The sequence below is a fragment of the Falco punctatus genome (genome assembly GCF_963210335.1).
Source record: "Falco punctatus genome assembly, chromosome: 1".
Taxonomy (NCBI): Eukaryota; Metazoa; Chordata; class Aves; order Falconiformes; family Falconidae; genus Falco; species Falco punctatus.
The window spans coordinates 84473616-84499834 of NC_137580.1; the positions used below are offsets into that span (position 1 = coordinate 84473616).

The following is a 26219-nucleotide window of genomic DNA, read 5'->3' on the forward strand; positions in this document are numbered from 1 at the left end:
GCAGTAGTTGTAAACAGCTGTGGGGAAAATGTCGGAATGGGATTTGTTGTAGACTGTGTAGTTTCTGGAAACAACCTAATTAGGGCTGGAAATTTATGCAGCTTAGGGTGTGGTTGCAGGATCCTTCACTAAGCCAGATTGAAACTACTGCATTTGTAAATGCTGCAGGCTTTCTGTGCACATTGCAAATACAAATATTGTTGGGAAGTAGAGAACCTGTTTCCTCATTTTGGAATTATATTGCTTCCACAAAAGTCAGTAAATCATTCTTGGTTGTACTAATCAAGCAAAACTTAATCTCTGGATACTGACAGAAAATTTCAGGTATTGATTGTTACAGACTTGTTACAAGAGTGAAGGACACGGCTTTTCATTGTTTCCTTTCCCACAGAAAGAATTCCAGTACCTAACAAGTAATTCGTTGCCCCATTCTTGATTTTTTTCCAAATAAATAATAGATTAGCCCTCAAAATGCTTTCAAGAGAACAGGCAATTGGAAGAGATACACCTGTAGTTCAGGTGATCCATATCACCACGGAGTAGCAAATATGTGAATTGAGTGTGGTCATATCCCAAAGAGATGCTGTTTGGGATTCTCGTTGTTGCTCCTAACAAATTTTCCATGACTGACGTAAGTGATCAGTATTTTTTTCCAGTTGTATATTGAAGAGTGAATGCAAAGAGCCAGTGATAATGCAAAACTCCCCAGACTTGCAGTTCTGCTCTCCTTCTCAAGGGGATTTGTCAGGGACATAAAAGTTGCTAAGCTAGGGTTCTTTGGTTATTTTTCTTTAAGAGAATGCCTGAAATAAGGAGTAACTCCTCAGTAACAGCTGACCCTCTTTCAGAAGAGCAGATGGGTGTCCTCACTCACATCTGTACTTGCTGAAGTTCTAAGCTGAATTAGCTAAAAAGCAAGTGAACTTTTCAACAAAAACTGCACCCTAATCCCACTTCTCAGTAAACTCATTTGCTAAGAACTTCTTTTTCCTTCTCCCGTATATGTACAGTTTCAGAGAAGGCATCTCTTTTTCACACAGAAAAAAATTCAGTGTATTTAAGAATTTTAAAGTAACCCATTGCTCTGCTTCTTACCAATAGAAATAGTTTGGAGATGCTTTCTTTATAAAAGGGATTATTTAGGATTTCAAATACATATTTAAATGTTACTGGGTTTTTTTTTGAAATAAAATTGACTCCTTTATTGGGAATGCTAGTAATGTGTTAATGAGCAGTCTAAAATGCCATAATGTCTTTGGAAGTAATATTCGTCCTAAGTGTAGTTTGCTTATTGACATGCTTGTCTATGTTTATATAGATACATGCATATAGAATTTCATTTTGAAACGTGAATGTTTTTCAGTTTTGTTTGCCTTTCCATTTTGCCGTATTTGAAAAAGCTTCCATCTGTTGCGATGGAGGGAAGACACAGTCACTCAATATGAGTGATCAGCAGACTTCATTTATTGTCCCTTACAGTCACCTTTTATGCCTTGTTATAATTAGCTCATACATATTACAAAAGTTAAGCTCGTTATTGGTTAGTTGCCTAAATATCAAGCCCGCCCCTAGTTTCTCTTCTGTAGTTATCTGTTCCCACCTGCAATATTCTTTTCCCACCGAAATCTTCCTGTTATTGTGTAACAAGAACAGCCAAAGACAGTGTATTCTTGCTTTACTTCAGATAAGCTGAGAGCAGTGTGCATTTTTGTCCAGCCAGCTGGACTATGTCTATGTGACCCTTTTCAGCTAGCCAGGTATCCACATCCATCTCCATTCATTCCAATATGTAATCTGCCTTTTGCTCTATTTGCCTGGTTTGCCTATTGGTAACAGCCCATTTGATTCAAGAAATTTTATTGGAAAAAGATAAGTGAAATCATAGTGTGGATTTGGTAGCCTCTGTTTTATAAACACTGAGAATATAGTAAATTGCATCATGATGTCTAAATAAGTTTATAAATAAATACGTAGCATGGGGGGGTTAAGCTCTTTCAGTCATGTTTCAGAAACAAGAAGATGCATTTAAAAACACTGATTGCAATTAAATAGAAATGTGTGTATAAAAAAAGGTAGAGAGATGTAAATTTAGTTTTGTAGTTGGGTTAATGGTGCTAATTGGGGAAATTTCAGAATTTAAATATTTAAACAATACTATTTAAATATGAAAGTCCGCAGAGATGTCACTTAATGTATTTCATCTCCTGTTTGGGGGGAAGGAGCATCCAATGAAGAGTCCAGGAAACAAACAATTGATTTACAGCGACCATAGAGTTAATGTACTGGAATTATTTTTGTAGCTTAAAATGTCTCAAAGAATGGAGTAATGACTGAGATGTGTAATAAAGCATGAAGAGAAGTTGAGAACGTTCATGGGAGATGCATAATTCCTCTGAAATTGCCCCTGCCTAACAACTATATAAAAACTAGTTGATGCTATTTATGTGTACACACAGTGTATGTTTGTGCTGAAAACCTGCTTATCACACTGCTGTAGAGATGCATTAAATGAGCAAAGCTTTTTTGAGCTCTGTCAGATTTTCCTGATAACTAGTATTTCTTGAAAGAAATGCTAGTACTGAGTATATGTTATAACTTTGAACAAAATTGATTCTACTAACTGCATGTAAAGGACAGTTGATACCACAGAACATAGCACTTTTACGATTTTTTGGCTTCAGCTGAATCTTAAAAATAGTCAGATCTACTTTTGCGATAGCTGAATTATTTCTTTTATATGGTTTTCTGTTTTTCCTTAAAGTGAAATCAAGCAAGAGGAACAAAAGGCTGAAAAATGAGCTCGAGCAATGGAGCAGCACAGCTTTTCATAATTGGCTCCTCACTATTCTTGCATGCATTACAACAGTAGTTATGCATCATATTTCCTCAGCAGTACTTGGAAAATATGTAGCTTAGTTTCCACATCTGATCAGCTTCCAGTAACATGGTAGTGAAGTCTTTGCTGTTTTTCAGGACGTGGGTAAACAATGACTGAGTGGCACTTCACTTCTTGGTGTTTACATGTGTAATTCACATAGACACTTTTGTAACAAGAAGAATCAGGCCAACTGGCACATCTGTCAGGCAGTGTCAGTAAAGAGAAATTGCAATTATTCTGCAATGAACATAGGTTCTTTGTCCTGTAACAGCAAACAACCTGCAGTTCTAACAACTGCAGTTCTTCTAGGTATGCAGAGCTGGGGTACACCAGGTTATCTGGAGTGCTGCATTGAAGTGCTTTTTTATTTTTTAAAAAATAAAGTAAGGCGTTTCATGGTCTGAAATGCAAAGTTCATTCCAAAACTATTAAAATTAATTTAAGTTTTAAAATTTAAGATGACACATATATTTATATATAAGGAGAATAAAGGCTTGTGCATGCTCTTATATATATTTATCAAAACCTGAATTAAGTAGATTAGACATTGGGAGAGGTCATGTTAAGATGGTATGTTTGTCTTGTTTTACTTATACCCCCACGCAGCTTAATAAAACAAGCATGCTGGCTATTGGCATGAGTTGAATTCTGAATACAAGTGTCACCCTTGGTAGTAGGGCTTGCTACAGCACACTTGGTATGGTAGGCCTGTAACATTTTTCCTAACCTTTTTCAGGAGTCAAAATGTTGTTTGTCTGCAAATCTATCCGTTCAGGACTTTTGATTATCCCTAACCCTGTCCATCTGAGCAGCATTGTTCGTGAGTGCATCGGGGAACAAAAGGTTGAAAAAGAAAAAGTAAAAGAATCTGTGATGGAGCCCTGGGTCTCCATCTGTGTGCAGCCAAGCCTGACAGATGAAAATTGTCATAGTTCAGTGTCTTGCCTGTGAACACTTGCTTAATGTTTTTGTTAACAGTGGTTGATAATGGTAGGAGGTTATAGGAGTCTTGCAGAGGGAAGATCTTAAGCTGCCAAATCATTGCTTCCAGCAAAAAGTCTTGGTAAATATAATTTGCCTTGGTAAAGTCCCCTCCCTGCTGCCCTTGTCAAAGGAAGGCCTGCAGACTTCATTTTTTGTCAAAGAAACTAGTCATAAATGACCGTTAAAGTAATATAACTGATAAAATTTCTCCCAGAATCTACTGGTGCTGATAATACCTGAAAAAAATAGAAGGGGACAGCACTGGTGACTGGCTAGACGAGGCAGAGTATATTTGACTTCTTGAAAGTAGTGACTTGATGTAGTGACAAGTGTTCTGCAAGTTTTGTACTGTCCAGTTTTTTCTGCCAGGCATGATTTAACTAATAACATGTCTCATGGGCTTCTAATACAGATTATTTTGCTAATTCTCTTGTATTTTATCCTATGTCAGAAATGCTTTAGGGGCAATAGTACTTTGATACACATGTAAAAGACAGTTGGTTATACCGAAACTGTTACCGATATAAAAGTTAGTATGTGATGTAAACAAGGAGAGAAAGTTGGCATAATAATGCTGCAAAACCAGACAAGCATGTGATTTGAAAGTAGCTCTATTTTAACGGCTTGTCCCAAATGTCACCTGCCGTGTGCCTCTGAATATAAAGATTCTATAGCACAAAACAAAACTTCACTTCTTTTGGCTTTTTCATCTTCCTTGGTTTGAAGCCCTCTTTTATTATTTGTTTCTTTACATGGCTTGTCTTTGGTTGTTGTGTACATAACAATTTTTATTTTTGTTTCCTGTGGAAAATAGTCTGTTTACAAGTGAAATAGAAGTGTGCCATGTTTAAAAATGAGATGCTATTCAAGTTTTTCCAAGCATAACAGAGTTATGAACAACCGTAGACAATGTACATCTTCCACACTTACTGTTGTAGTTGATCCTACTATTTTTAGCAGTGGACTGACTGTAGATATTACTGCATGTCTCTCTGGAATAATAATGTTATATTTTATGTTTACATATTTTCTTAATGATAATTTGTGAGCAAAATGTAATTGTCTGATGAAAACTATCCAATCAGTACTTAATGAAAAAATGCTTTAGAATATTTCAGGACCATTCATTTCTTTACCTTTTTTTTTTTTCTGAATCCAGGTATCTGTATCTTCTGTTTAGCATGGAAGGGGTGTGTGTGTATGTTTATATATTTCCTTTATCTTGCTTTTTCAAAAGGACAGATAAAAACATAGAACAAAATGTCACATACTAATGTGGCATTTGGGGGGTGGATAGCTTGCTGGCACTTGGAAATTTTTCATTGCAAGAACCCTACTATAAAAATATACTTGAGTTGTAATTCCTGATACTGTAATATTTTTATTAATATTTAATAGTGGGGAATAAAGGTAAAAATCAGGAACTGCCATCTTAATTAAGATAGGTGAGGGAGCTAAGAATGTTCTATGCCTCGATTTTTAGTCTTCAGAGTACTCAAGATACAATGCCATGTTGATTGTCCATACACAAACAGATTCACAGCCACTTATTTTTTTACAGTTGGGCATCCAAAATTGAAAATGCAAAATTCTGACTGTTTTTGGAGTCAGTGTACTGTTAATAGCTGTGTTTCAGTGCAGCAGGTAAACCTTGATGAAACTGTTGAGTCTTATGAGTATTGGGTATTGCATTTGTTCAATAGGAACCTATTCTATACAAAATGTTTTTATCACTTCTGTTTAATCATTTTGGGCCAATTTATTGAGGCTAGGACTGACAAACTCTTCTGAAAGTGGTAACTGCTCGCTTTGATGTGCAGAGCGATCATACACTTGCATTGCTGGTGGACAGTTGCTTATTAATTCTCAGTCAGGGGATACTTCACCATAAGTTTTGGGGAACCTGCAGTGAAAAAGGTACAGTGGTAGAAAAGAATCTAGGGTATTTTCAGATTTTAATGAAGTAAAAGAATTGTTGATTAACTTCACAGTTCTGACATTCCTCGCTTTTCAATTTTGATCTAACATAAGATTCAAATTACTGCAAAATTCAGCTGTTCAGAACAGAATAAATACTACCCAGTTGTAAAAGTGTTAGTAACATTATTGATAATGTTCTTTACCAGTAGATTTTGTTTGTACTAGGAGCAGTGCTAGTGTTTTGTTCTGTTGCAATAAGCGCCTTTTGGTTCCCTTCTCATGTTGGCTTTGTATTGCTTAAGTAGTGTAACCTCAGAATACCCAGTCTGTGTTCTGGTCTTAAGAATACTGCAAATATGCAAATGTCTTGTGATGAACTGAAGTGCTCGTTTCTGTGCTCGTAAAGCTATAATTTCTTTATGATACTGAGCTCTTTCCTAACCCATTCCTGCTAAACAAGTTGTTGAATCATTTTTGTTTTCCAAAAAGGTATCTCTGAAACATTTTTTTTTATACCAAGTGTTTACTGTAGGAAGCATTATTTTAGGCAGATTTGCTTCAGTCATGCAGATAAAGTGTTGAAGAGCAACTCTGTCAGTGAAATTGTCTGCCACTGTAACATTTAATAAGGGCCAAAAAAATTGTGGTGTTACCCCAAATGGACAAGGAAGTGAGATTAAGTGAATGCTTCCTGAACATTTGCAGTGTAAGTCCTTAGAAGAGCTCTCAAAAAATTTAAATCTCTCATCCTTTGAGATGCATAATAAAATTCATCAGGTAACCAGTTTGTTACCGTGCTTTCTAAGACTGTTCTACTGTCCTGCAGATTTGCAAAGCCAGGCCAGTTTTGGAAATGCTGAATAATCTGTCAGTATCTGCTTGCTTTGATTTCACCACCACCACTCTACCCACACACCCACTCCCGCATTCTTGCTTCCAGTTTTAGTTCCCATTACCTTAGTTTGCCTAGATCAGCTTTCACTAGTGAAAACACAAACCCCTGACAGCTTCTTCTATTTGCCAGATGCTAAGACAGGGGGTTTGTTTTTTTCAAATTATTTTTGTTCAGCAGCATTACTTGCACACCCAGAAATTTTCTTTGTGGCCTGGTAACTTGCGGGCGTTGAGTTCTTTCACTGAGCTCTGTGCTGTGCTCTGATGGCGAATCAGGTCATTTTGCTGATGATTTTTTTTTTCTTGAAGGCAACCAGGGTTGCCACTGAGGGAATCAGCGCATTTGTTCACAGTTGCGTTGTGCCCTGACAAAGATCAGCTGAGCTGCTGGTTTGCAGTGGTGCATTGCGTAGGTTCAGATGGATAGGTGATGTCTCCCTGTGTGTTAGCTGTTGTATTGCACTCCAGAGCCTACATACTCACCTGGGGGTAGCTAAAATTACTTCTCTATGGCTTTCCAAACATGATTCATTAGTAACCTGAAGCAGTGGTGTCTGAATCTACAGCCAGCCAGCCAGCCTGCAGCTGTGCTTTTCTCAGAGGTGTCTGGACAGCACTGTCACCCCTTGGTGTAAGCATCCTGAAAGTCAAGGGGAGTCCACGGTTCAGCATCCAGTGCTTTTCGTGGATACGTAGAGGGGCTTAGCATTGTGGGGTTCTTCATTCTGGTTTCTGAGAGCACCTCTGTGTGAACTCAAAGTGTGTCATTCATATATTAACTTGCTTTTTGGCGGTGGTATGACAGCTTGTATTTTATGCGGCCAAATGAACTTGGGTGGTGAAAGCCAATTCCCCCCCACGCCTTGTTCTCTTCTTAACTCTACTTTGCCTATAGCTGCTTTGTTTCAAGCTGTTAGAGGAGTCTACTTCAAGGCAAACCAGTCTGTTACATATTCAGTAGTGTTCAAAGCCAAGACTAAGATACTGTATAAAGAGATGAATAACATTGTCAAGGAGCAAAAGTCAGCTGCAGTGGTCTTTTAGGAAACTCCGTAGTTTGGGCATGCGTGGTCTGTAATTAAATGTGGATTGTGAAGTTAGTGAGATTGGAAATGGACCTCTGGTAAACCAGTCACTCAAATGATTGTGCTATAAAGTGTTTATAATCCTTGAAGCAAAGGTACTGCTTTATTGCTACTTTTGTAAATACTGCAATAGCATTTATCAGTTAAAGCTCAGAAAAGAACTATGGTGCTCTAACTTGAAGCAAAGCTAGATTTCCAGTTATTCAAATGTGGTCAGTTACTGCCTTGACGTATTCACAGTAGGAGATGGGTAAAAAGAAAGGAAAAGATAACCTGAAATAACCAAGTTAGGAACAGGCTTTAGTGTATTATGTTTTATTCCAATCACGGTAGGCATCCTTGTATCAGATGGTGGAAGTGTCAGACCAGGTGGAGCAGAAATTATGACAGAGGGAAACTGATTTCTCCAGTTGCCTTGAAATGGCAGCTGGGGGAATGACAGGCTTTGAAATCAGGAGTATATCTAGAGTGCCTGACTTGAATTGTTTTCAACAAGGCATTGAGCGGAATTCTCTCAGGTGCAAGCTGATAATTTGAAAATTTCATGGAGTATGCTATGTTTTGCTTAACCAACTGCAGCCAGAGTTACTCACTGAACATAAACTGTGCATGGACCTGTTCTGTCTTTGAAATTAATAATATTTGTGATCTTCCTAACCCTGTCAATGCAAAACACTTATTTTGCAAAGTACAGAAATAATTTTTGTCGGCACTAATTCATTTTGTTGTTTTCCTTGGGGTTGTAAATTAAACAGCTCAATTCAGGGATGAAAGTGACACTAAAACTTAACTTTGGATGTCAGTAGTTCCTGATCATGTTTCCAGATTTATCCTTTTTTAAATAAAAGATGAAAAGATACCTGATAGTACCTTTTTTTTCTTTTAGAGCACTTTTCTTCTAAAAAGTGGAAAAAAGTTCTGAAAACTTCAGAACTATGTCCTAGTTAAGCTGACAGTCTTAGCATGCATATCCCAACTTGCATGTGTATCTTTGGGGAACTGTATACCTTCATTAAATACTACTAGACACATGTTCTTGAAGATGTCAGCCCTACTTATTATGCATGCTTTACATAATGCTGATGCAGCACTTCAAGTTTTTAAAGCATTCGTGGGAGGTTAGATTGTTACTGATTAAATAACTACTTTCTTAAGATCGATGTATTTCTCACATACTTTCATGAGTCAAACGATGCAAGGTGATTGTTAGTTATTATTTCTTGCTGTTGTACTCATTAATCGGCATTTCTGCAAAAAAAACCTGTATTGTATATTGGCAAGACTACCATGCAGGATATCTTAAGTTTCTTTGTAAAATTTTGCGTGTATGTGGCATGCAGAGGAGTAGATGTAGCTCTCTGTTTAGTATAAAGGACTGGAGATGCTTATGTGTTGTCCATACTTACAGGGTTTTCGCAAATTAAAAATTTGCATGAAGCTTTGAAAACTTAACACTGATCTTTGTTTACCTTTTGATTTCAGGGTGTCAATAGTACACCATGTCCTGTGACTGCAGTCAGAACTTTACCCACCTTAGAAGTTAAACAAGCAGAAAGGCCTTCAAGCAAAAGCAAAGATCCTCCTAGGGATGAAGAAAAGGAAAAGAAAAGAAAAAAGCACAAGAAAAGATCTCGGACAAGATCTCGATCACCATTCAAGTACCATTCATCATCTAAATCCAGATCTAGATCACATTCAAAAGCAAAGCACTCACTTCCCACTGCCTATAGAACTGTCAGGCATTCAAGGTGGGTTTGGAAACCAAACATAGGCTTTAGAATTCTGTGTGGGCTAACACTTAAAACATTTTTGCACTTCTTCCATTATATAAACATCTTCATACCCATTACAAAGGCTACAGTCACCTTGAGGACAGTAAATATCAGAAGATGTGGAGGGTCTTAGAAAAGAGTTTTAATGAAATAATGAGTCTTTAATTTCTTATTGCATAGTGCAAAATTTGTACCAGTAAATGCTTTTTCACTCTGGTCTGTGAAATACCTGACAATAATCTGTAGGAATGTGATTATAGCAGGAAGAAAACTTACAAATAAGCCTGTGGCTGTTCTGTTGCTGGAGTAAAGTAACCGGATAATATTAAGATACGAAAGAGAGGTAGAGAACCAGGTGGTTGAATAGCAAAGCTCAGAAGGAAAGCAAGCAGTTAGGTGGTGTGTGAAAAAATATGATGGATAAATATAAATGGCAGGAGAGATATAACAGGAATCCAAGAAGGGTGAAAAGAGAGTTGATGAGGAAGGGAGACCATGCAATAATGTAGCCCAGTGCAGTTAACTCTGTATTTAATCATTAATGAGATTAAATTCATTATCTCAATTATCCAGCTATAAGATTATCTATATTGTGTTATATTAATGCTGTTAATTATATCTAAAACATTTAAATCTAGGCACCTTCTACAAATTTGTCGTATCTGAACGCCTCGCCATACAGCAGTTACTGTGGTCAGTAGGAAGGGTTTATTCTTGAAGTTACGTTCTCTGGATCATGCTACCAAACAGTGTTTAAGTAACTCATAGTTCAAACAGATGGTGTATATAAATACTACTACAGTTATATATGTGATGCATGCAAAATTATATAATTCTTTATCTTTGTGGCCACGCCTGTGACATGCTTCTTCCTGAAAAACACCTTCTAGCCCTTGACAGCGGTGTGACAGAACTTCTCGTCTTGTATTTTCCATGTGCATTTTTTTTGTGTAACAGAGTGTCTTAACTACACTAATACGAGGAAGTGTTAACATGTTGCAACTTTTTATTTTGTACTATATTTTTAAGGTTAAATACAGTACTTCGCTGTAGACTTCTCTGCTATTTAGAGATGCAAGGAATTAGATTAACGTAACTTGGCCTGAAACGGTCAGTTTGACATGCTGCTTATTTGACTGCCTTTGACAGTAGGTGGTCATGATGCTCTGTGTTATAAGGCACACCCCAAAATACTGTGTGCCAGTCCTTTTCTGTGCTTACCAGCGTGTAAAGGGTTTGATGCTAAATGAAGCTGTCCTTGTTTAAGAAGTGAATGCACATCTTCTCAAAACCTAAGTCTTCTCAAAGTTAAGGATATCTTGGGGACAAGTCTCCACTGGTGAATTACTGATCTTTTCAACTCCTTGTTGAGCCGTATCTTCACTTGAACCTCCCACATCGCTTCATCCAAGCTATGCTGCATATATTTATCCATGATTTGGCTGACATGTGGTAAAACCAAGGAGAAAACTTTATACTCATGCTAAAAAAAAAATTAAGTCATCTTCTGTGATACCTTGAAAAGGACAAAGAATCATCTGAGAAGATCCTTACCAATTCCTGGGTATACTACTCTATACGATAAGGATAATCCTGCATGTTGCTTGAGTTTGCATTGGACAGTAACCAAATCAATGGGAACCTGCAAGTTCAGTTTGATGTATACTGAGATAAGTCTTTAGGGAGATGAGATAATCTGGTCCTTTATAGAGGCTTGAATACTTCCACCATGGTCTACATAGTGGATAGTCTTACTATGTTTTGGTTGTTTGAAGGGGTTTTTTTGGTGGCTGTAGTTCAGCCGGTAGAGAAATTACACAAAGAATAGCTCATCTACTGGAGCTAATCTTTGTGTGTCATCTTCAGTGTACCTCGTGGCACAAATCAAATAAGAGACACACAGAGCCTCAATTGTTTCAGAAAAACTGCACCACATCTTGCACTGAAAACATTACGCACGTTATAAAACTTGACAGAAGTTAAAGCTGAATGGGAAGGAGCTTTCCATTCAGCCTGTCTTTCTGTTCTGCAAGTACTAGTTTAAACAAAAGTCTCTGAAGGGTCTCTCTCCCCTCAGTGGATTCAGAAATCCATTGTTTCTGGGAGCTTAAGGCAGTATCATCAGTGGTGAGTGGGTGCCAATTCCATATGAGCTTTTTGCAGGTCATATGAAATACTTTTATTGGCAATTATGTCAGGTGGGAGACCTGTTAGAAATCTGAATGTACCTTCCTGTCTGTAGCATTCCACAAGAACATGGCTACATCTGAACCTCTTGTAATTCAGCTGCAATGAATACCTTTCTTCTGCATCTGATAATATAGAAACTGTGCTGTTTTACTTTAATCAGTAAAGACAAGCAAGTCTTATGCAGGATGCATCAGATATCTCCTCGTCTGGAAGTTGTTGTTCTGTTGGGCCTCACCTAGAGTACTGTGTCCCGTTTTGTGCATCCTTTAGAATGAATTAGACCAGCTGGAGGAAGTTCAGAGAGAATCATCACAATTTTTGAGAATTAAAAAAAAAAAAAAAAAAAAGAGTTGGAATGACTGCTTAAGAAGACTGAGGGAAGATGAAATGAGTCTTCACGCCAAAACAAAGAGGGAATAGAACATTCATCTTCAGTCCTTGGGGTCTGGACAATAAGTAGTGGATTTAAATTGGTAACAGAGTGACTAGAAAGCTTTTCATAAGTGTCTCAGTGGTAAAGGTAGTTAATACAGCTTGTAAAGGCTCCATTGTGGGGAATTTCTGTCTCAAGAATTATAGTTTGGAGAATATTGAATAGTCTTATTTCTTAAAGTCTTTTCTGGCCCTGCCTTTCTAATTGGGGTCTACATGGTCTCACATTGTACAAGAAATGGTGATGATTGAAGGTTTGCTTTATTGAAGGTGTTTGATGTGCCTTAACATACTCGCAGTATTTCCAAAATTAAAGCTTTTGCTCCTGAAACCAGAAAATGTATAGAGTAATCAAGAGTGGGAGGCTGATTCGTAGCCCAGTCAGATACTGATGTGTTTTGTTTCTCAAATGTTTAGGCAAAAACAATACCTTACCTGAGTAATTGCCAAAAAAGGCAAATGTTGTTGCTTAGCTAGAAGATATGACTGGGGGGGTTTATTATTATTTATTTATTCAGAGTTGATTCAGAGAAGATTATGTCCATGCATTGTTTTATCTCATTCAAAACATGGCACGTTTCACATCTCTTCGCTCTTTAGTTTTCCCAGTGCTTCACCTAGAACAATATTTTTTTCCTAGATTCCCAAAATATTGGGTGTTACAACTTACTGGTGAATAGTTACGTGAAGAGTCATACCCTCCTGGGATAAGTGTAAATTGTTTGTAGAAGTTAATGCATTTGTCTCATATTAAATGGGTGGTGCTTAGAGATAGCCTTTATTGTGTGGACATCAATGCTGAATCATAGTAGAACATCCCTTTTAAGTAACTATGCTTTATTCGAGTGTCTCAGTCTAATGTTGCATGTTTGAGATTTTGTTGCCTTGTTTTATTCTGTTCAAAACATATTCTAACCTACAAATCTCAAAGTGACTATTGATGCTTTATTTTACCTCAAGAGTGGACTGGAAAAAGCTGGAATTTTTCTTTTCTATAGTAATTACTGCTCTAGTTGCTGTTAATCAAATGATTTAGAATAACAAACAATTCTTTTTCTTAAGAAACAAGGTTTCATAACTTTCTTAGAGAGTAGCTTATTACGTTTGACATACCTGCACAGTGATTTTGGATTTGAAGTTATTTGAACTATTATATTTAAATTAACTATGATAGCCAAAAGATGAGCCATGCTTATTTTGTAACTTTTCGTTACGCTATATTGCATTCAGATGATAATGAATTTTAATCTCTAAATTTTAATAATGGCACTCAACACGCACCCTGCATTTGGGGGAACAATCTTAAAGCCTTAGATTTTGTGAGGTTCCCACATAGGCATTAGTTGACCGTTTGTTTAAAAACTCAATTTTGAGTATTTATTATTTAATTGTATAAGTTGTTTCAAAAAGTAAAATCACCTTTACCGTATAACTTATTCTGGCAAATTAATAGGGAATGAGATGTGGGAAGTGAAGTTAAACAGAGATTTGCAGTAACTTACTTTGTTCTTTATTCAGTTGATGTTCAGTGTACTTTTCTAAGCTCTCTCTTTTTGGTTTGTGCATCTTAACACACACGCACACACACCCTTGCATATTGTTCTTAGAAATCCTACAGGTGAACTTCACAATATACTTTGCTGTTATACCATTTAATATCACTTCTTTATTAGTTATTTTTGCGTTGTTAGAGGTCTAGAGGCTCTGCTTAATTTAAAAATAGTCTTTGGTGGTAAAATGCAATTTTTTGTACTGTTGCATTTTTTTGTATTTTCTAAGGCATCTTCAACAGTATTAAAGTTGAAAAATTCTGTTTGAATAACATGAAGTTGATTCAAAGAGTGTTCTGGATATTCATTTTTCTGGGTAGCACAAGCAAACCTGTTTTACAGAAGCAACTTTAAAAAACTGTAGCTACATAATGAACCCAGATGTATTGGCTTAGTTGTGGCATGTGGTGTGCTAACAGTGGTTCTCTGTATAAATGCATGTTATTTTCTGGAACAAAATTTCTGTACCAAAATTACTTCCATAAAGCTCCTGGTATCTTACAGCTTTAATTCTAGACTAATATGACAGATTAAAGTTAAAAAAAGTCATGGAAACAGTAAACCATGTCCAAAAGTGCTGTAAGGTATTGCTATGTGGATTGCTTTGGAGCCGTCAGTCCCAAAAAGATAATTAGTTCTTTCCAAATAAGTACTTAGTTAGCCCCGTCTTTTACATTAAATCTGTCTCAGAAAACAAACAGCCTTTGGTACCTTTTGGTCATCTGTAGTAAATGCTGCATCAGTATCTTTTTTTTTTTTTTTTTTTTTTCTAATCAACTTCAAAGCACCGTTAAAAATGATGTGAAATGTACCTGACAGTGCCCCTCTTTAAAGGAGCGTAGGTTGTCAGTCACTGGGGTTTTCAGTGTGCGGTTCTAGCTGAGAAGTTAGGTTTCACAGCTGGTTGGCAGTAAGTGTAAATAATGACAGTGTTGATCTGAATGTCTGTTTTCTACCAACAGATATTTTTTGTACATGATCTAAGCTAATGATATATTTGTGAGGGTGGTTTGTGCGTGTATGTGAGAGGAGAGGAAGGGAAGCAGATGCGCTCGTTACATACTGAATGATTTCGTGGTTTGGTTAGATGAAATATGGATGCTCATTTTGAACTAGAGTAGAGATGGAAAGTCTAAACTTGTCTTTGATACCAATTGATTTATATTTATACCATCTAGTAATAGGGTAGTATTAAGCCACATAATTTATTCAGTTAATGAGTTGTAAACCACTATTAGTAGTGGTGTATTTCAACAGGTTACTTTTCAGTAAGTTTGGATAGAGTACACTTGTGTGTGTGTTTGTGAGACTTTTTGCCTCAATGTTAGGAATTTAAGAGATGTGGAAGTAGCTGTTCTTTGTAAAAAAAAAAATAAATAAATAAATAAATTGTTCAGGTGTTTTTTCGCCTTCCAAACTGATTTTCTTATTGCTGAGGCAACTCACGTAGTTTTAATTCCTATTTTGCAATGAGATATGCCAAGCTTCGTAACCCTTTGAACTTCGGGGGCCCTTCTAAACACAAGTGATACTGACTTTAAAGGAATAGAGTGCCTTTTGAAATAACAGTCTAATGAAAGTAATAATTGATGTATTGCAGTAAAACTATTAAGCTGGTTTTAATTGTTTGAAGCTAACGGCCAAAGTTCTTGGAATTTGGTGATTGGAAGAATGTTGTAGAACCACAAACGTCAGTTCATAAAAATGAAGCTAATGCTTTTTTTCTTTCTGATTGTTTGGACTTTTTTTAGGCTGGTCCATATAGGCATGTTTCACTAAGGTTCAGCTTTTGGTTAAGGGACTGAGCCTTTTCAGGATTCTAGTTAATACCAAAACTAGGACTTTTATTCTGAATGTGAAGTGTGTGCCTCCGTATCACAGACTCACAGCATCCACAGGGACACTGAGCATGGAGCCGGGTCTGAGCAGCTCATCAATGGGAGCAGCAACAGAGCAGGAAAATTATCAGGCATCTTCGACAACGAAAAGATTTGACTGCTGGAGCTCTTTTGAGGGAAATCGGTAAAATGTCAAGGTGTCTGACTGACCCCAAACTTTATAATCTGTTGTTTTTTTTTTCCTTTTTTAATCCTTCTGAATGGCCTGGTAAAGATCAGATTTCTAAGTGACAAACCAGATAATTTGCAACACTTAACTGCCATTATGATTACTTCTTTCATTTTCAGTTGATCTCTTTTGTTGTAGGTTTAAGAGAAATGGCTCAGGAGTGTGTGTTTGTATATATTATATATATGGTGTGAGTCCACAGAAGATCAGTGATTTTGCAAATGACTTGTCTTTTAGTCACTGAAAATTAGGTATTTTCAAGAACATGAATGTTTGGTGTACATGGAATGACATGCAGTATATAAATAAGAAAGGCATTAAAATAAATAAGGAAATAGAATTAAAATTAGTAGAACTATATATTTTATTGAGAACAAAACTAACTTACTGTCAGGAATTTTGAGTGGATATAGGGATTGGGGGGGGGGTTTCTTTCATTTTTCCAAACTGGGTCCCTGAATTGCCCCCTTCTCTCTCTTCTCCCCTCCCCTCTACGTCTCAGGAGTTTTCTCATTCCATTTATTTTGTTGTTACAAAATACTCAGGTTTTACTTTTACACATCCACTTAATTCCAAATCACAGAGAAAAAGAGTTAAGCTTTTAAATTGATCTCTGATCTTAACTGGGCATGCTTTCTTTTTTTCCCCTCTTGATCTTTTTCTCTGTCTCACTTTGACTTGAGGTATTTTTTCCTAGAAAAGTGCTAGTGCCAAACAATACCAATCATGGGTTGTTGGTCACTTGCATAGGTGAAGATATTGGCTGTGCTAGGATTATCCTGCGACATCAGGGACAAAATTTCCTGGACTTGTCAGTGTTGGAGATAGGCTGAAAACAAAAACTTGTATCTTACCTCTATCTATGCAGCAGTTCTAAAAACATACCACTAATTTGAGAAGATAGGGTCAGGCCTGACAATTCCAGGCTTCAAACCAAATTGGACTTCTACATACTGATGTTAATAAGCTCTGTTGCCGCAAAAGGTAACTGGACTGAAGTAAAACTTTGCCACCTACTAATACAGAAGTTGACATTAGCAGACAATAAGAAAAAATTAATTGTCATCCCGTCCCCCCCCTCCCCCACTGGGAGTGAAAAGCAATGGATAACTACATCCTAAATGTCTTGGATGGGTAGGAAATTTGTATGCAGCTGACAAGTCTTGGAGACTAAATACCCCATGTTGTTATAAAATAAACATTTGAGCAGTGTTATATTTGCATTTGGTGACAGCACAATTCCATTGAATTAAAAGTAATGAAATAAGTAACAAAAAGCAAACTTTTGGATTTTTTTTCCTGCTTAGGTCACGATCGAGGTCACCTAGGAGAAGGACTCACACACCAGAAAGGCGGAGAGATGAAAGAAGTGTTCCAACAGCTTATCGCATTAGTAATAGTCCTGGAAATAGTAGGAAACGCCCACGTTCCAAGTAAGTATGTCTGGTCCTGGAGAAGGTGATGTCCTGGCATTGTAAAAGACTTTAAACATTGCCTGATGTGATGTATACTCACATTTTTTTATGCTCTGGAGGTTTATTTTAACAGACAAATACTACTGTGGAGAAAAAAAAATAATAATAGAAGCAATTGTTCTTTTTCTCCCATTCTTCCGTGCATTTGAACGCTAAATGTACAACCAAATCAGTGAACGTTAGTACGCTACTACCTCCTAGCTGTGAGAGTTCAGATTATATTTAGACTTTCATATTTCCTTCTTGTGGGGTCATTTTTCATGCAATGCTTGTGCAAGCTGTATGACCTTGGCACAGAGGTCGTATGGTGGTATTGATGTTATTCCTACTGGCATTGCTTGACATCGCAGCATAACTGCATAAGTAATGGGAAACTCTGGTTTCCAGTAAAATAACTGCTACATGTAAAGCACGCTTTACATGTAGCAGTTATTTTACTGGTAGAGTGGAATATGAAATGCGAATCAACAAGTGCCATTTTTTGAAAGCACCTTGCATATAGTCTCTCTGAACCTATTATAATCAAAATGGAATACCAACCATTATTTCAGCTCAGCAATTGCAGAAGAAAAACATCTGCAAAGTGTGTGCCCAGAAGGCTTTGAAATGTTTAGTGTCTCTACTGTTTTATGGTGTGTTGTGTCTTCAACATGCAAGGAAGTGAAAATGTTTCATGCTTGTATGTATGTGTGCACAAAGCTCAACACATTGAAGTTACTAAACTGAGCATACAGATTTTTTCTGCTCATCAGTGAAGATTTAGTCTTTAACCTATTTCTCCATATCTCTTGTAGAATAAGAAGCAAAGAGATCGCTTTCAACTTGATGATTATTAAAAAATTTCTGTTGTTTCTTAAGATAACTTTCCATCTCTTACAGCCTCTATATTAATTAATGTGTAATTGAGAACTTCATCAGTGTGTACTTCAACTGATTCATCTTTTTGCATTCAACTCGAGATAACAGAGGCATCTGTGGAATGCAACATGCAAATTTGGTTAAACAGAAAAGATATGGAAGCTCATAAATGTTTTTCTTCCTATAAACACAAGCAAATTTTTTTGCGTGGCCCTGTGCTATTTGTAATGCAGTGTGGTGTGTCTGCTGCTTGACCACTCAGTGTGTTAAGCTATGAATTATTTTTAGACTTACACCACTCCACATGGGAAATTATGATGATGATTGTGAAACAAACTAGATTCCTCTTTAGACAGTGTTGTGTATATAGGTGGAAACTGTAAACTGTTAGGCCTTAAACAGGAACACAGAACACTACACAATAAAATATGGCTGGCAGTAAGTGCAAAAAATGTAGTCTGAAGAAAGAATGTTGTAGTTAAACATAGATAAGGATATTTTGCAGCTCTGATTGCAAAGGCCTACTGTTTCAGCCCTGTTAGGACTGACATGTTAAATTTTCAAGTAAAGGTGTAGATGCTGTGGTAGACCAGTTTTCATCATCAGTTATGGAGCAGATTCTTCGCAATGGTGTAATGGAAGCAACATTTGGGTTTAAGGGCTGTTAAAAGCTAATTAGCATACTTGGGTCTATGAACGAGTAATGTATATTTTGCCTGATGGCTGAGAGCAAGTTTCAGTCTTACATGGCAGCAGTCAGCTGAGTGGTGTTTATTAACCATAGTTACACTAAGAAGTAGGCAAGCTTTAGAATCCAGTACTTTCAGAGGACTGAAAGTTAGAATTAATAAGTACTGCAATATTTTAAACTTTCTCAGGGCATTGACCTGAGATCAGTTGTGATGCTGAATAGCTAGCATTGCTTGTAAATTTTTAGGTATATTTCCAGAAGAAAATATGTGGGAACTAGGAAGCTGTGTTTTACTTTGTCTTGTCTGGGAATTGCTGGCTCACTGCTTGTACAATGAGGTGTACTTCAGAATAAATACAACAGTTGTTTTTTCTTCTGCTTATCCTGTATCTCAGTCCATCATAGTCACTTTAAAAAGAAGTCTAATGTAAATTAGCATTTTAATCTGACTACAGTGAGTTACTTTCTGCAGAGAGTATCACAGGATCACAGAATGGTCAGGGTCAGAAGGGGCCTCTGGAGATGATCTGGTTCCACCCCCTGGTAAAGCAGGTTCTCCCAGATCAGGTTGCACAGAGTTATGTCCAGGCAGGTTTTGAGTATCTTTAGAGAAGGTGACTCCACAACCTCTCTGGGCAGCCTGTTCCAGTGCTCTGTCACCCTCTGCTAGCTTTTGTAACTAGAAAAATATTAAAAAGTAAGCCTAGAAATAGAATGTTTGAAAAATAGAAAATTGATAGACACGTTCGTTCAGCTGTTACGATGTTTGTTCATCATAATCTGAGATGAAAAACACTGAAAAAGCTTATGGTAGAATGTTCTTTTTTGCATGATGAATGTTTGCTGAGATTTTTCAAGAGTGAAGTATGAAATATGTTCACAGCTTGATTATATTATGTTTTAAGAAACTGAGCAATTACAGTACATAATTAGCTAGTCAAGGAATAACTAGCGTTGTAGCTGATGTTTTTTGTATAGTCATGAAAATGTTAGAGACTAGTAGAGCTGCAGGGTTTTTCTTCTACACTTAACGATAATTTATGCAAGAAAAGTTTAAGGGGGGTTTGCAGTCCTGAATGTTAAATTCCATATAAAAATCAGATATTTGTATGATAAATCTTAAGCATCAGAGGTGTATGTATCTATATGGGAATTCAATATGTTATAGCATAGCTGCTTTTAAAGTATCACATTCCTTAAAAAAAAATATCAAAGTAAAGGAATGAATGATGGGATACTTCAAAAATGGATCAAAGTTTTACAGTGTTTTAAGATGTTCTAGAAGCTTCAACAATGTTCTTTTGAGTAGACTTCTAGCAGTGCATGCTAGAGAGAGATGCCTACAACGAGGTATTGCCTAACCCTTAAGGCATTAACAGTAATATCAATACTGGTATGTAAATCATACAGACATAAATTCACAATCATATTTAAAGACTTGATAGTTCTGTTTCTAGTATATTACTAAATTAATTCTCTTTAAGCTTAATATTGCATATGAGGAGGCTACCTCTGTTTTCCCTGTATGTCAATAATGAACAGGTCAGGTACTCTGAAGTCCTTTGTTCCAGCTTTCATAGTGACAAATATTTGTGTATCTAATTTCCAAGTCATCAATTATTTGCACTTAAAACATGTTGCTAGGTTTAGGTTTGTTTGAATGGCATAGAAGAGCTTTTTCTATCATTTTGAGCCTGCAGTTTGTTGCAGTATAGATTGGATCACAAGGAAAAGGGTGATTTCTTGTAAAAGGCAAAAAAAAAAACAAAACACCATGGATTTGCTCTGTAGATTTATCACATAACTATGATTCCATGGTTTGCTCGTTTATGAGCTAGGAAGATCGTAAGCGATATAAACTCTTAATGTTTCTCATTATGTTCTAAGTGCCTGATGTTGTTTAGAAAGGAACTTCCCTCTAGCAAAGCTATTCTGCAAATCTCCAATGAAAGACTTTCCATTATTATCCTTCAAGTGATCAAATACTGGCCAGTGATTTCTGTGTACCCATGAAGCAGCATTCCAAGTGAGAACCTCGGGTACTAGTAGTTGCCTAATGTAATATGTCATAAAGAGCTGCTGAGATTGTGTTTTGCACAGCCATAGAAGTGCAGTATCAGTGTAAGACTAATGATTGCTGAATGCATGAGAAGTATCCTGTGGAAGAGGGCTGTATAAACTTTTAGAAGTGTGAAAAGTAATTTCAGCTGAGCTAGTGTAATATTGCTCCAAATAATCCTTCAATAAAATCTTTTCTGCTCACAGAAGTCCCCATGAAAAGAAGAAGAAGAGGCGGTCTAGATCACGTACCAAGTCCAAAGCTAGGTCTCCTTCACCATCCATGTCACCAGGCAAACCATCCACACACAAAAATTCTGTACATTCAACTAGTGTCTCTCCTGTGGAGAGCAGGGAATCCAGCCAGGAACGCTCCAGGTAATACACGTTATTTATTATTATACTGCAGCGCTGATGTCTCTTGACTGCCAGCGTATCTTTTGACCTAACTTGTGGGGTAAGGAGCTCTGTGTGTGTGTGACATGTGGGCATACTGAAAGTAGAAGACACTAAGAGGACAGCACTGTGTGCATCAGTCTGATGAAGAAATTTGATCTCTGTTGCTTACTGGATTAAACATCTCTATTATACTCTTATAGTAAATATGGTGCAGGAAATTCTGCAACATAATTCTAAGTTACAAATTGGAAACTTTCACTAAAGGAGTACTCTCTGAAGTAGAATTTTATTAATAGTGGTTTGAATTGTGTGTGCAAGATTCACAATTAAATTGTTTCTACAGAACAGTCCTGTCAAAAGATCCCTAGGCTGCTGTCCTGATTTCTCCGTCAGCTGTAGAAGTGACTCTTCTGACTGTGACTGAACATGGCTTCTAGTTGAATGCGAGAAGTGTTGACTGACATATGAGAGACTTGTACAATGAAATCCAAAATCATGGTGATGAGTTAAATGCATTTTTAAAACATTTACTATAAATTTCTTATTATAATTTTATTTTTTCAGGGGAGTTTCTCAGGAAAAAGATGGCCAAATCTCTTCAGCAATTGTGTCTTCAGTGCAGAGTAAAATTACTCAGGTACAAATAAAACAGATTCAGAGTCTGGTTTGTTGGTTTTTTTCTAATTAACTGTGTCCATCACATTGTTTTACTACCTTATACAATTCTGAGCTTTGCCTGTGATGTAGAGGCATTCTTAATCTGTTTGCTTATGAGAAAAACAATTTTGTTGTTTCTCTAGCTGCTGTCCTTTCAAGTTTAATCAAGCTTTTAAAGACCGAGCTAAACTCACTGTGCTGTAACATATCCACTGTTAAGATACGAAAGTCCGCGTTATGCTACAATACCCCAGTTACCCATAGCCTATCTTACTGTGTAGTGCTCTTAACAAGTTTGATGGAGGAAAGGAGGAAGGAGGAATACCTTGGCAAAGGTTAAGTTTATGGGGTTGGCAGTAGAGGAAATATATGTCCTCTTGCAAACTGAAGTGCATGCTTTGCATTAAGCAGTATCTTCAGCTCACTTATCTTACCCTTGTTGCTGTTTATGTCTCTGAACTATTGGTGTTATGATTTTGTTGATATATTCAAGTTTGCTGTGAATCGTGGCATATCAGGTGTCTGCCTGATACGTGCTGTGCAGTAATCTAAATGCATTTAGCTTCCCTAAGTTTTAAGATACCTAACCTCTGTCAAAATAATTCCATTCCTTTTTGAAAAGCTACTGCATGGTGTCACTCTTTAACATTTTTAATTTCACTCATCCTTTTAGAGTCTTCACGCTTTTTTTTTTTTTTTTTCAATTGAATAGGCAAAGTTTAGAGGAGGAAAGCTTTTAATCATGCTTTGGAAATTTTGCAATATAATATCACAGTTGCTTTTTTATATTCTCATTTTTTTTAATGGATAGACTATTCTTTCAATAAATTAATATTGTTCAAAGATTTAGTTTTGCTGGGGACTTAGTTGTAGTTGGGAATTAAGTCTAGTAGATTAGTACCTTACATACCATATTTGATCCATTTTCAATGAGAAATCCAAAACAAGAATATTCAGGAAAATAGAAAATAGCAAGTATAGACACCAGAGAAAGAAAGTGGAGTACCAACATCATAGCACTTGTTAGGTTACCAAACAATACATGGAAATACCTGGTATGAGAAATGAGATATGAACTACATCCTGGTCTTCAAAGTAGAGCAAAAATCCCACCCTTTAAAAAACACAATACCTTTCAGACAAAGGTAATTGTTTCTTGGGTTAAATATTGCTTATGGCATAGCATTTGCTAGTTTGATATTAGTCTGCTTGCTTGAAGTGCAGCTGTAAGAGGAGGAAAGATTACTGTATTAAAATAACAGTTCTTAGTTACTGTTTGCAAAAAATAAAAAAGAGGAATGAAACTGTTATGAATCTGCAAGGTATTTCCCAACATAGATTAGTTCAGCTTTTTTGTAAGAGGCCAAAGAAATTTAATTTGCCTAATTATTAGTAAGATCATTTTGCTGCCAGTGTGCTGGCTGACCCTGACTAATTCAGTATCTTTTCTCATTCAAATCCTTCCATCTGTGAAGTGGCATAATGATGCTGAATTCCCCTGTGAAGTATTTTGAGAGCTTCAGATGAAAAATGCTTTAAAAGAACTAAGAATTTGTGAAGAAATGTTTTAAGTAACTTTAACTCATTACTGATACATGCTTCTTATTTTTGTGAACATTTTTTGCAATCCACTTACTTGATGCTGTTTATATGAGATTTCATTTCCTTTTTGTAACACTGTTCTCACTGGATACTTTGGCGAGACTGAGTTGCTGTTTGGTTTCACAACAGCCTTAATGTTTCAGTCGCTCTTGTCATATGTGAAAATAGCTCTGCTATGTAAATTTTTGGTTCAGGTTTACAAAGCAAACAAAAAATCCTTTCTGTTACAGAGTAATTGTTAGTGCTCTCTCTCTTTTTTCCTCTTTCTTTTTTTTGTGAACCTTCAGTGGTTAGTAGTTGTGTGTTCATTACAGTTTTTGTGAAGATAACAGTTATAATTTATTTCCATTTGAGTTGACGTGATTTCTGTGTTTCGTTGTATAGAAATTGCTCTAAACATTTATGCGGAGCACTTTGTAGCATTGTAGTAAAAACAGACTTCAGTTGCTGTCATAGGAACTTTCTCCAAATTATTTCATTCATTTAGCCCAGGGACTTTTCATATCTGATGACTGTGAATCTATTCTATGTGACTGGAGCATAAGCTAACCCTTTCATGCAGGTTTTTGTAATCGCATACTTTAGCTCTGGTCAAAGCCCAGACATGTCTGATCATTGTCCTTTTATTTTCTACAGGACCTTATGGCCAAAGTGAGAGCAATGCTTGCAGCTTCCAAAAACATCCAAACTAGTGCCTCCTGAGACCTGTTGAACTGACCATCAAGAAATTGTGTGAAAAAGAACAATATTAAAAAAAATAAAAATAAACTGCCTCATCTCAAATGTACAGCTGAGCTTAGCTCACTTGGTTCACAACTCGTCTAATGTTACCAGACCTTGAGGAGCTAAACCCTATCTTTCTGTACAGAAGCATCTCCTTGAAATTTCATTAAATTTTTCAGCCAGAATATCTTTGGAAAGTTTCTGGGTTTTGTAAATTGATTTTTTTGACTAATTCTTCAGTAACATTTTATGATCAGCAGTCTATATGTGTATATTTGTAAATACCATGTTTCTGTGAAGTATTACACAGTAATAAAGAAGGAAACATCTTTCATTAGCTAGAGTTTCTGTGGAGTCCTTAATTGTTTACAGTTGACTTTTGTTACTAATTAATTTTCTTTAATATTTTCTGCTTTTTAAAATTAACAACTGTCTAGCCTGCCTGACCACCTTAAGCTGAAAAATGCTTATCTTCCCTCATATATGGAACAATCTAAGAATGCTTGGTTGCTTGGGTGTTAGTAGTGGACAGGTTTTGGACAAGGGACATGGTTTCTGTCCATCATTTTAGAAAAATCATTGAGATTTCATTGGAGGAGTTGACCTTTTGAAGTCAATAACTAATGGTCAGTAGTCCTTGCCTTAATGTGCATTTTTCTTTCTAGTTAGCTGTGGGAAAGAGGGTATATTTTTGTGGTCACTGAGCAGGCATACTTTACAGAAATCAGCATTCTTCTGATTCAACGTCTTTCATGCAGTTGAGGAAGATCATTACTAACTGCTGTTTTACTGACATACAGTTTTTGAAAAGTGTGTGGCCTCTATAATTGCACCTTTGTTCATTATGCATTCTTTGTAGTACAGTGAGACTATTATTTAATTGAAATACTCTTAAAATGAGTACAAAAAGGCATGTGTGGATTTTTCCCCAAGCCTGCTTTAACTGTGAGGTTTTGTAATAGTTGGTGTATTCAGAAGGTGCTCTTATGGGCAGTTACCTGGTTCCATGAAGAGTAGAATCAAGATATTTAATGACTCCTGAAAAACTCTGATCTGTAGTCAGAAAAATTGTGGTTATAGTGACTCATATCCTAATTTTCTCAGATTTTATAGAGAGTAGGTGGAGGTTGGAGATGGATTAGAGAAAATAATGTGGTAAAGTTTATGCTTACTGAAAGACTAGTTGGCAAGTTCACTGCATAGAACTACGCAGATCAATAACTCCAATGCAAAAATCTTTTTGCTCAAAGCAAGGGGAGGAGAAACAATGCACTGATATAATTCAAGGTTTTAGTAACACGATGGTCAAAATGGTAGTTGGTATGCCACTTGCTGGTCCTCAGTTGGAATGCAAGCACAATATTTAAACCATTGGAAACAATCATCAGTCAGGTTTGTTTTTCAATTTTTGGCAAGTAATCATTAGAGTTTACACTCCTACAAGCAATATGAAATGCTCTGTCTGATGTGGAGAAATGTCATTGTATTCATATTGTACACAAAAACTGCGATGAAACAGAACCATCTAAATGGCAGTGTAGAATCATGTTCTCTGCCATTTACCTAATTATTTCAAAGTTATTTGTAATGTTTTGACTAGGACAAAAATAACTTTAAACCAGCACAAGAGAGAGAACATTTTCTCTGTACATGTTGATGAAACAGTACTAGTAGAGATAGAGATAAAAAACCATAAAAGTAAATTTCGTAGGCAGCTGTTGTAGATTTTTGTGCAGTGTTAAAATTTACAGCAGCTATATTTTTCCATTCTAAATGGAGTTAAAAGTCTCACCACGGTTAAATAATTGGCAGCTTAGATGCCAATTGTTTGTCATGTAATGGGGAAAAAAAGCTCAGCTCTTTTATAAAATGGGCAGGGCAGCTTGTTTTACTGCTGCTTTTCAGATTTATTCTCTTTGGGAAGGTTGTTGCTTTAATGACTTCTTAAAATATTTTCCCTCCTTGTGAGCAAGTCTTATTTTTT

At 36.5% G+C, this 26219-nt stretch overlaps 1 protein-coding gene across 1 annotated transcript in view; it reads left to right on the forward strand.

The window, feature by feature from the left end:
* The window catches only part of SFSWAP (splicing factor SWAP), a 49511-nt gene extending 24939 nt beyond the window's left edge, over positions 1–24572 (forward strand). The window contains 7 exon segments of the mRNA XM_080405337.1: positions 9244–9509; positions 15587–15724; positions 15726–15740; positions 17080–17205; positions 21062–21232; positions 21818–21890; positions 24149–24572. Coding sequence (XP_080261463.1) covers positions 9244–9509; positions 15587–15724; positions 15726–15740; positions 17080–17205; positions 21062–21232; positions 21818–21890; positions 24149–24214 — 855 coding nt within the window. The 3' untranslated portion in view covers positions 24215–24572.
* Positions 24573–26219: the final 1647 nt, after the last annotated feature.